General features: G+C 36.5%; 1 protein-coding gene across 2 annotated transcripts in view; it reads right to left on the bottom strand.

Annotated features, from left to right (window-relative positions):
- Positions 1–3111: 3111 nt before the first annotated feature.
- The window catches only part of YWHAE (tyrosine 3-monooxygenase/tryptophan 5-monooxygenase activation protein epsilon), a 34798-nt gene continuing 25093 nt past the window's right edge, over positions 3112–12816 (bottom strand). Inside the window, exons 3-7 of one of the 2 annotated variants that reach the window (XM_070390289.1) lie at positions 11487–11593; positions 10643–10849; positions 8525–8661; positions 5686–5732; positions 3112–4075 (exon numbers count right to left, since the gene is read on the bottom strand). In XM_070390289.1, coding sequence (XP_070246390.1) covers positions 5725–5732; positions 8525–8661; positions 10643–10849; positions 11487–11593 — 459 coding nt within the window. In that variant the 3' untranslated portion in view covers positions 3112–4075; positions 5686–5724. The remainder of the gene's footprint in view (positions 4076–5685; positions 5733–8524; positions 8662–10642; positions 10850–11486; positions 11594–12816) is intronic. The other variant, XM_005888230.2, reaches the window with a different exon arrangement.

The following is a 12816-nucleotide window of genomic DNA, read 5'->3' as shown; positions in this document are numbered from 1 at the left end:
GATCTCAGAAACTTTAAAGTGTATTTCAATAAAACATTAACAGCCCAAAAGAAAAAGAATGCTTAATGGTTATGAGCATGGGCTCTTCAGTCATACAAACCCAACTCTGAATTCTGTTCGACTACTACTAACTTTGTAGCTTTGGAGAAGTTTCTCAACTTCTCCCTATCCGTTTTCCTACTGGCAAAATGCAGATGGAAAACTCACCTAATGACCGAGTACCTATGTGCTAGGCCCTACCTAATGACAGTGCCTTGAACACAGCTGATACTGTCTTAGCTGTTAGCTGTCAGTTATCAATCACAAGTCTAGGATCTCAAAGAAATGAGAGCTACAAGACAGGGTTTAATTTTGCTGATCTGGGTTGGATCCAGTATCACCACTTCCTCTAAAAGCTCACAATTCCTTTCCACTAGTGGCGGGGGGGACGGGGAAGGGGCAAGATAGGGGTAGGGAATTTAGAGGTACAACCTATATATATATATATATATGTATGTAGTCAACACTCTAACTATAAATGGGAGTATAACCTTTAAAACCTGTGACTATGTTGCACACTTGAAATTCATATTATAAATCAACTATATCTCAAAACAAAAACAAAAAACCACTCCAATGGGGGAAAAGAAAACTTTAAATTCAAAGAAAAACAATTCCTATAGTGAAGCTTCCCAGAATTTTACCAGGGAACCCAGTGAGCATGTTAAAACTTTCAAAGACTCATCTTTATTGCCAAAATTTCAGCATGCTCACCCCTCTAACTGTCCTAGGATCAATACCATAGCAGCTAATTGGGGATTTTTGGTTTTTTTGTAAATCACAAACAGCATTCATCTGGAGCAAGAGTGGCAATGTTTATACTATTCCACCAAGACACCCGTACAATCTAACTTAAAATTCATTCTAGTCTTCCTAGAATGCAGCAAAACTAGATTTTCTTTTCTGGCCACGCATCTCAATGCCCAAGCATGGGTATAAACCCATTTATTGTTACTACTAAGATTTCAGAAAACCTCTGGGTTTAAAACTTCATTTTTAAACCAAAAAATCAAAATTAAAAGATTAATCACATTCAAGTTTGTAATGGTCAAGTTCCTATTTAAATCAACTGATCCTCACAGATGACTAAACCAAGAACTGGAAGAAAAAAAAAAAAAACACCCCACCTTCCCAGACCAGATACAGGAAGTAGCATAACACTGTCACACTTCTGCAGTCTCCACACTTGACTGCCTTCCAGTCTTTGATAGGATCTTTCTGAACACCTGCTGCTGCTAAGTCGCTTCAGTCGTGTCCGACTCTGTGCAACCCCAGAGATGGCAGCCCACCAGGCTCCCCCATCCCTGGGATTCTCCAGGCAAGAACACTGGAGTGGGTTGCCATTTCCTTCTCCAAAGCATGAGTGAAAAATCAAAGTGAAGTCACTCAGTCGTTCCCAACTCTTAGCGACCCCATGGACTGCAGCCTACCAGGCTCCTCTGTCCATGGATTTTCCAGGCAAGAGTACTGGAGTGGGGTGCCATTGCCTTCTCCTATAACTAAACAAACTTGTCCTTCTGATGTCTCTTGTTTTCTTTGGATGGCAAGCTCTTTTTTCTCCATACCTAGAGTGTCACATCACTGAAAATGCTCAGAGAATCCTGAATTTGCTGAATACATATAACTAAGTCTACATAGGCAACCAAGGAACTCTTACACTAAGCAAATTCATGTTGACAACCCAACTGAACAGAGAATCACCTCCACAAACCAGACTATTTTGTAAAAAGATTACCTAGTGGTTCATGTGAACTCTTCCAAGTCCAGGCATCCACACATTAGTGTGGGAGCAGCCTGCAAAACCCTGATTAGCAGCTTCTTTAAAAATTTGCAGTAAGGGTTTTACGAATTCCTCTGTTGGACTGAAATGCAGCATACAGTTGGCAAAAATACTGCTGGACAAAGAACAAATCATCTGATTAGCTCTTGGAGGTAGCTCCAGAGAGTATAATTTGTATGTGATCACCTCCAACTATCTGATAGAAAAACAATTCACAAAAATATGATTGTTCATTCTACATACTTATTTTAATAGCAACTACTAGTACATCACTAATCTATTAATTTCCCAAGTCTTAACAACAAAGAACTAAAGTCCAAGATACACTTTTGGTATATCTCATTTAGCAATGAGTCGAGCACAGTGAAGCTGGTACTCTCATATGTTGCTGATGTGGCTATAATGTGGAATAACTCTTCAAGGGAAGGTACTGGGTTGGCGAAAAGGCTCCGGTAAAAATAAAAGACATATTTTCACCAAGAACTTTATTGATCAATGTAGTCACTAACTGAATGAATGTTTTGGCCAACCCAATAGTATTTACCAATTGCAAAGCTGTTTTCTAACACAGGGAATCTAGAAATGTTATCACAGATACACAGGCGACTATTTAAGCGGACCATTAACAAAGACATTTACTGCAGCAGCATTTACAAAAGCAAAGCTGGAAATAAGCTCAATGTTCAAGAGTAGTCAACTTCCCCCCGACCCACCGCCAAATGAGGAGTACATCAATGTGAGACAGTCATTCAGATTGACCTCAATGCCTGACATAAAATGATCTATATTAACTAAGTATCTGTACACACTGTTGTATAAATTCTCTCAAAGATATTACATCGAGTGTTTCTAACAGAGGACCACTGTACTATTTCACCATGTGTACGTGTACTTCTGAGAATCTATTTAATTCTTCTCTATTCCTGCCACTCATTGGAGCAGGCGGAAAGTAACCTCAGCCTTCAGTTGTACAACTCCAAAAATTGCATGTTAGATGACCCTTAAGTACATTTTGTATTATAAAAAAACACTGGCACTTTAATGATTAAAATAAACATCACACTGTTACCTGATTTAGAGGACGGGATACTTGCACTATTTATACTCCTTGTTCTTCAGAACCAGGTTACATACAGGTTAACTTTTTCCCCCAGAAACATACATCATTTTTGGGAAACAAGTGATTTATGGAAGAAAAAAAAAAGTTCTTCACATTCAGGCAAAAAATATAATCAATGTATTTAGACTAGAGATTTTATTATAGAAGGAAAAAGGATAGAGGCACAATAATGTTTGGCATTTTTAATTTAGGTTTGTTTTATTTAAGTTTAATGTTAATCCATGCTGTGTTTCAGTAAGAACAATACAGATTCTGTATCTGTGGCTCCAGTCAGATATCCAGTAGTACAAATTAGCTTCAAGTTACACATACTGAACAAAAGAGGTTGAGCGAGCGAAGGAGGGGAGGGGCGGGGCCCGGGGGAGAGGGAAGGAGAAGAAACAAAGAATTGAACACGCATGCAGGCTTTTCCATACCACCTTCAACGCTAACCTGCTTCAGAGGGAGAGTAAAAGTAGGCAAGAATGAGCAGCCACGGATTGTTGAACTGTTACCAGCACCATGCTTTTCAGCAACATTTCAGCAGAGTTTGAAACACTTTTTTTTTTTTTAACAGCAAAACCATTACAACAAACTCTCCACAATACCTTTTACCACCTCAAGCTAACATCCAATTAATTTTAAACATTGGTATAAAATTCAATTTAAGCAATTAGAAAAAGGGAAAATGATACCACATACACCAATATAGTGTGATTAACCTTTCTCTTAGATGCTTGCATCACGTAAAATTCTAATGGCTTTCGAATGTAATTTCCATTTCTAATGGTGATCTTGCCACATCTGGCAGGAGACAATACAGTAATGCTGAAAAAGCCTCTATGCAGTCCTGTTAGTGTTCTTAAAGAACCTAAAAGCTGGGACCAGTAAAATCCACAGAAATTCACTCTTGCCTTTAAGAACTTTTGAAAACTGTTTAAAAAAAAAAAAAAAAAAAACCAACAGGGCAGGAACCTAAATTCTGAGACCAAATGTAAAAGTCAGATTTGGTGGTTCTCAGTGACAATGGGGGAACTTCCAAGAGGGGTGGGATGGGAAGGTCTAGGGTGGTCAGAGATGGTTTCTCTTGTTGGCTTTTATGTCTCACTGATTTTCATCTTCCACATCCTGCAGCGCTTCTTTATTCTGCTCTTCACCTGCAAAGAAGAATGACAATTAATTTATAACCTACTAAACTAGGTTGCTGTGGGGACAGACAAAGGTATCATTCCAAGCATAAGACTCCTTATATTTGATACAACTGGTCTAAACACAGACAGGCAAAGGACTGCTACCATCCTTGACACCTTAGATGCCTAAGCCAAGAGGTGCTGCTGGATCAAGGTCCTGAATGATCAACAGGATGAAAAAAAAAATTGATGCATAGTAAAAGTCAATGTTTTTATGCTAAAAAAGCTCTTAAGTAGACAGCCAAGGTAACCATATTATCAAAATGATTTTCAAGCTTTCATGTGTATCTTGAGTCAAAATACTCTTTCTCAATAACCTCACCTCTTCAAGAACCAAGAGTATTTTATAAATTTTTGCAAAATCTAATTGATCTGAAGGTTCATTAGAAACATTTCAATATGAGAACTGAGCAGTAAAACGACTCAAAGGAGTTGGAAGATTCTGCTTTTGTAAACGAATATTTTACACATTTTGTATCTTGGACAATCGCACCAAACCATAAACCACATCTCTCACTGTAGAGTGGAACACCATGCTCAAAGTAAACCAGACCACTGAGGTTATTAAAGAAGGGCATTTGGACCAGTTCTCTCATGCCACTTTTCTCTTCCCTTAGAACATGATTATTAATTAGCCTGAGGAATTTCAACTGCACTATGACATGCAATCGAAAGCCAGCCTATTCACCAGTCGTCTACCTATTAATAAGCATAAGACAGCCATAGTAAGGAAGCATGCAGGCTTTTGCCAAAAAATAAACAGATAAAAGTTACATTATTTTGTGCTATAATAAACCTCTAATTCCTAAGTAGTTACTAGTTTGATCAAAATAAATGAAAGATCAATGAAATAATCCAACAATCATGATACTGCAGACAATTCATCCATTCATACTGCTTGTTAAATTACTTAGTCAGAATGGACAAATGACACTAAGAGCAGCTCCCTACAGGCATAAAGCAGAACTCTGAGGAACACTTTTAAATTGTCTTGTCTTAAAGACCTTGATACGATAAATGCTGTCATGGCAGTAAGGGTAAAGATAGTTTTAGTCATTTCAACATTTCTTTTGTGATAAAAATGTTTGCCATTTATTGTTTTAAAAAAGTATTTAAGGTAGATAAAGATTTTTTGACTCATTTAGAAAGACATGCAAAGAAAAGACGAAAACAACCATTTACTGAGGGAAGAAATGATGGACCACCCAATTGTTCTCCCAATGAACAATAATGTATTCAAACTTAAGAAATGATAAGAACATTCACACTCATTTTCAACAGCAATACACTGCCAAAATACAGTTAACATACATCAATAGAGCACACTCTTAACTTACTTATAAGCAATCACTAGGTTTGCCAAAAGTTCCAAGTAACTCTGGTGTAAAAACATTGTCAAAGAAGTCACACCCAACCAGAAGTAGACAGGGGTAGCAGATCATAAATGTCTTAAAAGGTTTTGCATCCTGGGATGTATAACAGGCAGTTTTTTAAGCAACAAGATGATGATATGCAGGCATGATTAGTGAAGAACCAAAACTAAAAGCAGAATTCACTGTGCCATGATAATGACTTACAAAGTAGAGTTTTTAGGAAAGGAAGAGTTGGATTTTCCTTTAGGAATCTATATTGTAAGGAGAAAGGGAGGGAGAACAATCATATGAAAGCAACATTACAAGAAAAATAAACCAAGAGCAGGACAAAGGAAAACATCAATGACTTTGGGGAATCAGATTTTGGAATCTTACTTTGCATGAACTTCACTCTAAGAAATCTGTTTTGTTTTTTGTTTTTTTTAATCTGTTCCTTTTTAAGAGGACAAAATATCCTCTTAAAAGGTATACAGAAAGGGAGAAAACATTTCCTCAGATATGTATTTCTTTGCCCAGTTTCTGGATTGGGAAGGGAGAAGGGAACAAGCAGAGAGAACACATTTCCTCTCTATGAACTTGTGTATTAAACAGTCCTCTGATCATAGGTTAAAAGAAAAAGGACCGAAATTGCTTGATGAGACAAAGTGGTGCTCCCTTTAAAGAATTATGTTTGAACACACCCAGACAAACATTAACATTCTGCAGGCAAAAAGAATACAAGCATGTATAAGTAAAGGTTTGTGAACAACATAAAGTTCATAGATTTCTTTGTTTAGAAACCCTCAATTCAAATGCTTTTTTACGCCACTTTTCACATTTAAAGTAAAAAAGGAGAAAACAATCTAAATAATCCTTAAACTAAGTGCAAGTAACATCCTAACTTCATAACCCAAATTCTTCTACATTCAGCATTGATTCTAAATCACAAAAGCAATTTAACATGTAACATTAGCAAAACAGGCAAATAATTTTCTAGTATCAACAGTTTGTAATTTCAGACAGCTTGTTTATTTTGCTAAAATTTCAACAGACCACTTGAATTTTTCAAGTTAAACTATGTTTCATAATTCCAAATATTTTGTAACACACCTCTTAAAACCTAATCTGTCTCAATGAAATTTAATTGGTCGATCTACAAAGTCATAAGGAATTGATGCAATTGAATTTCATTAGTTTAAGTGTTTAAGATTAAAGAGAAATCTACTCTAAAATGTAATTAAACATTTTGTATAAAAAACATTCTCAACTATGAAAACATAATAAGTTTAAAGATATTTTATTTTTAAATAATCCATTTAACAAAACATGCTTGATAACCAAGAAAAAGAGTATCTTTGATTCTGTATAAATGGAATCACAATCTGCCTTAATCAATTCTTGGTTATGAGTGATAACAGAAAATCAGACTTATTTTTATTTTTGGAATCTAGCAACTTTATGAAAGGAGACATCTGTACCAAATAATGTGTCCCCCCAAAAAATATCACTTTTCAAAATCACTTTTTGTTGTTGGTATTTTTCACCCTCAAAAAAATATCCCAAGAGATCAAAGAGGTATAGCTTACTTTAGGTCAATACCGCTTACCAAACTCTCCACATGCTTTTTCCTTTTATCCCCTCAAACAGGCAGAGAGATATTAGTCTTCTCTGAGCTGGGGGTGACTATGAAGAGTCCACAGCTATCTGGCCATTCTTCTTAGTAGTTATTGTTAGAATACAATAGAATTTAAAGCTGGAAGGAACCCCAGTCATTAGTTCAGAGATGGTTTAGTTGGTTTTGAGTTCCACAGACTGGTAGTGGTTGCCTGCAGTGCTGTGCTGACGAAAAGTAATCTGTGACTCCATCTGGCTTTGTTGGTGAAGTGTGCAAGTAAGTCACATGCACCACAAATCTCAAGCCAAACCTAGTCAAGTTCTAAACAGTTCACAGAGCTACTGCATTTTAGAAGCAGAGTCCCCTAACTCTCACTTACCGTTAAGATAATTCTAAAACCTGACTCTGTCCTTCCACCGCCAACCTACATTCCCTGCCATCCATTTTCACAGACATCTTTAAAAAGTTATGTTTCCAAATACAATATATATTGGTCTGACTAAGAAAAACTCCATTTAGCCTCAAGGAATACAAAATATGCTTCAGTTTGGGTAATACACTTTTAAAGGATTTGTAGCTAAAAATGACAAAATGTTGTTTCCACTCCCTGTATCACCAGAGCCAGTTACAAACACTCTTATAATTATCATGTCACACTAGTTTGTGTCCATCTCCCCATCCAGTCTCCCCACCCTTTCAATGATCTATCATGGGTAAAAACAATTCTTTAGCAATGAGTAGAATAAAATATTCTTTAAAATCAAGAAACGTGACAAATTTGGTCCTTTACATCTGGAAAACTAAGCACCCACCCTACTCCCAACCACAAGATTAAATTTTATAAAATAGGTAACTATTTACAACTGCAACATTAGAAAACAAAGAGACTATATCAGATCTCTTAAATAAGGATCTATATGAGCAGGGTGTTTCATCTGCTGTATAGAATACAGAGGAAAATCAGTCTTTATATAAAAGATTTCCACACAGGAAAGATACCATAAATACCTACTTATAACCATCTAAGTTTTAACCTGAGGATTGCCACTCAGCCAAAACAGTGACAACAACAATAAAATATAATTAACCTTAGACCCCTAAAACTGAATCTGAAGAATGGTAATATGAACTGCTTCCTCTCCCATCTTTCAAAACTGATAGAACAGAAAACTAAGTTTAGCCAATGTTATGACAGGTAAATCTTTAAATCTTTGATTATTAACAAAAGATCTCCTTTTCCAAACAGGCCTTTTACATTATTATCTTACAGACCAAAATGTAAGGCTGTACTTTGAAACCATTTCCTGTAAAGGTAGTAATTAAAATTTGATAGTTTGGAGGGTAAGCTGAGTCTAAGTTATAGCATAATAATATGAAGAAATCCCAATTTTCTAAGAGTAAATAGATCCAACAACTGAAAGAGACACATTTTAACTTCAGTCTCCTTACCATCACCCTGCATGTCTGAAGTCCATAGTGTCAGATTATCACGTAACAACTGCATGATAAGTGTAGAGTCCTTATAGCTTTCTTCACTCAGCGTGTCCAGTTCTGCAATTGCATCATCAAAAGCTGCTTTTGCCAACCTACAAGAGTTCACATAATGTATTATAAAAATAAACTAAACAAGTCCAAAATAAACTAAACAAGTCCAAAAACAGATTTTAGAAATGACGTAAGTTAAATCTCAAGTCTTTTCTTGAGTTATCACTACCAGACCCTATTAGACGCTGAATGCTTGGCACTGAAAACAGGTGTAACTAATGAAACGCCTTTTTAAATTTTGTAATCCAGCAACTGTGGAACTAGTGAAATTTTTGTTGACGTTCCACTGATTACTATGCTTTTGACAAGCAGACCTAATCCCATCCAAGCCACCATCAAAATATATGCATGTGAATGGTATTTCCAAATTCTAGTCAGTTTAACTTTAATAAAGTTTTAATGCAAAAAGAAAAAATTCTGGGACAGTATCTCACAATTTAATTCAATAAAATTTAATGTTAATAGAGCATGAAAGAAAAAACCCACAAAAATGTGATCATATAAGCCATTTACTACAGTTAAGAAACAAAATTCACCTTTACTTTTTGAGTACTGTGTACTATGTACACCAAGTGATGCTGGGAACAGGTAGGAAAAAAAGGAAAGAGACGTAATATGAGTCCACAATGAACTTTTTTAAAACACCTAAAAATAGAGGGAGTGACATAAATAGCTACTATAACATAAAGTGCCAACCTGGAGAAAGTACTTCAGGGACCCAAGAGGGTAAGCAAATTAAGAAGTCATATTTGAACAATCTTAATGGGTAGAAAAAGAACAAATGGCATACTTCACATTAAAGCAGAAGCACGGAAAGGACTTAGGTTGAAGCTGTGTGTGCTACGGCTAGACTAGAGAATGGCAATCAAAGAGTCAACCAATACTATCCCTGAACAGCCATAGCTTCTTCAGTTAAGATACGTTACCTGCTTGGACTCACTCAACTAGCCATTTAGAAAGCTTTTAGATGAATTAATATTGATTTTTCATTCAAAAGAACCCACCTGACAGCTGGAAAATCTTTTTCAGGGAATATCTGATTCCTACATACCCAAGAACACCGAGGTTACTTTGTACACTTACTCCTATTGTATGATTTATCTAAAACAGGCAAATTCATAGAGATTATCAGAAAATCGGACAGAGGTGTATATACTGTTATTGTTTAGTGCTAAGTTTGTTTCAGTTGATAAAAAAGTTTTAGAAATAGATGCAACAGACAATATTGTGGGTGTACTTAATGTCTACCCACTCCCACGGACAAAGGAGCCTGGCGGGCTTCCCTGATGGCTTAGTGGTAAAGAATCTGCCTGCAGTGCAGAAGGAGACCTGGGTTGCGAAGATGCCCTGGAATAGGATATGACAACCCATTCCAGTATTCGTGCCTGGAAAATTCCATGGACAGAGGAGCTACTGTCCATGGGGTCGCAGAGTCAGACTCGACTGAGCACACATGCACACCCGCTTAATACCATTGAACTGCACATTTAAACACAGAATGATAAACTTCATGCCGTGTATACTTAAGAAATAAAAAACCATGTACATATATTCCTTAAATTTATGTATCAAAATTGGGAATAACGTGAAGTATAAATGGGGTAACACTTTTAAATACATCAATAAGATAGCAAACTTTACAACAGAAAATACAACACAGTATGCATACTAAGAGCATAACTATATTGAACACGAGACAAAGACTGAAAGCTAATATACAAAAATGAAGATAATTCTATTATGAAAATCCCTCATTCCTTACTCCTACTCTGTAATAAGATTCTTTTCAATCTACCAATCAAATTTTTCCTCATCGCATAATTATCCTAACCACTATCCTAGTGAACTGAAATAGGTCTGTCTTTGTATCATCCAAAACAGTTGTGTTAAGAGCCAGAATTCTTCATTACAGGGCCAAGCCAAGGAAGGCAGCCCCAGGGAACAAGACAGAAAAACAAGGAGCTATTTTTTTTGGTAACCTTTTTCACTTTCAGTCAAGTTTTTTTCTCTTTAGAGACTTACCTGCAGGCACGGTCAGGGGAATTAAGAATTTCATAGTAGAATACAGAAAAGTTGAGAGCAAGACCTAAGCGAATGGGATGTGTTGGTGGAAGTTCTGTCATTGCAATATCACTAGCAGCTTTATAAGCCACTAGGCTGTTCTCCGCAGCCTCCTTCCTGTCATTCCCTGTGGCAAATTCAGCCAGATACCTGTGGTAGTCCCCTTTCCTAAAGCAAAACAAAACAACAAAAAAACCAGAATTAGATTAATGCTTTTTAAAATAAGTTGTTAAAAATTTTTCTCTATTACATAAAATCAAGTTGTGATAAAAACATGAACAGATGTATATACTTCAATAATGCAAAAACTTTCAGGAATGACTCAGATTTCACATTTCCAAACATAAGCAAAATCCTAGAGAAATTAACTGTAAACGTTCAAAAATCAACAAATTTTATCACTTGATAGACCGGAATTAAACATAGTAAGTGGTTCCAAAGAACAGCACAACAGTTTGTTAATGAAATAAAAAAACAACTATATAAAATGTTAAGACTGAACTGTGTAATGCATTGCTTATAGCTAGCCGGTATCCCCCACACAAACAAATGAATATATAAACAGGTAACACAAAATCTAGTGCATTTTTTACAGCGATCGTCTGACCACCTCAAATGCAGTAATAGATTGTTCTTAGCAGTGAATTTGCAAATGAGTATTCAAAAACTTAAGTCTGAGAATCACTCCTCTTTTAACTATCCTTCCAACATTAAATAAAATGTTGAAAAATCTATATGAAAAACCGATGATTCTAAGAGAGCCAACATTTAATCTGATTATCTTCCCTTCTAGTATAAAACCTACATTTTATAATAGAAAACCTTGGACTCGCCAGTGTTAGCTGCTGGAATGAGGTGTTTGTCCAGTACATCCAGAATGTCACAACAGATTAACTTTAGCTCAGTCTCAACCTGAAAAAAAAAAAGTCAAAAATTATTTAAGAAATTACACAAATTATCACATTCTATCTCTGGTTTTGGAGAAGAGAACTGTATTAAAGAGAACATATGTATCTGTCTCCAAACCTCCTTTTCCACTCTTGATACAAAAGCGGAGAAAACCTGTCTCCGGTTTATGTAAAGTATTTCTTCCTTCTTCCTACATGCCATTAGTTAAGTGATTGGGGGGCGGGGGGGAAACAACTCACAGTTCAGCTATAGAATTAAGATGGTGATTACTACTTACTGAATGCAACATATTAACTAGCTGTTTTTTTTTTTTTAAACTAGCTTTTGTCTCCACTTACACAGGAAAACAAAGATCACTATATTTGACCAAAGATAACTAACTTAAAGAACTTAGAAGCAGAGTGAAAACCTGAACCCAAGTAGGCCGCACGGCTAGGCTCACAGTTTCTAAGGGATGGAATAAAAACTCAAAGCCAGGCATTCTGCCTCCGGGATGCACATTCCTTAACCACTATTATGCTCAACTGTAAACCACCTTACTGATAGATCCATAACCAGCTACGACATCAAAAGTCCACAGACTGAAGTAAACACTGCCACTCATTTCAATTCGTTTATCATGCCAAAAACACGTACTACCTCTTAACACACATATACATTCTGCTCTGAATTTTGTTACTACAATGTCTTCCCTGGTGGCTCCAACGGTAAAGAATCTGCCTGCAATGCAAGAGTCCCAGGTTTGATCCCTGGGTTGGGAAGATGCCCTGGAGAAGGGAACTGAAACCCACTCCAGTATTCCTGCCTGGAGAATTCTGTGGACAGAGGAGCCTTAAGGGTGACAGTCCATGGGGTCACAAAGGGACACAACTGAGGGAATACTACTTTCACTCTTCCACAGTGAGATTGTTTAACCTTTCCAAATTCATTTTGTGCCCTCTGCAACCTTCTTTCCATTGTAAATAATTCTCCCACTCACTTCTATAATCTTGTACTGATTCTAAGTAAAACCAGCTCTCTCCTGAATGAACTACCTTCTTTATGGCTTTTCAAGTAGAGATAGACTGCTCTAAGAGGAGGATGATTTCTGAATTCTCTTAAGTCCTCACTGACTCAGGATGACTGTTCTAATACTCCAAACCCTTCCTCCCTTGGAAGCTCATCCACTATGTTTTAAAATATCAATTCCTGTCATCAACAGATCTCTGCAGGCCCTTCAGCCACAT

Source organism: Bos mutus, chromosome 19, assembly GCF_027580195.1.
Source record: "Bos mutus isolate GX-2022 chromosome 19, NWIPB_WYAK_1.1, whole genome shotgun sequence".
Lineage (NCBI taxonomy): Eukaryota > Metazoa > Chordata > Mammalia > Artiodactyla > Bovidae > Bos > Bos mutus.
The sequence above is the reverse complement of the archived record's forward strand: the minus strand, read 5'-3'. Positions and strand labels throughout refer to the sequence as shown.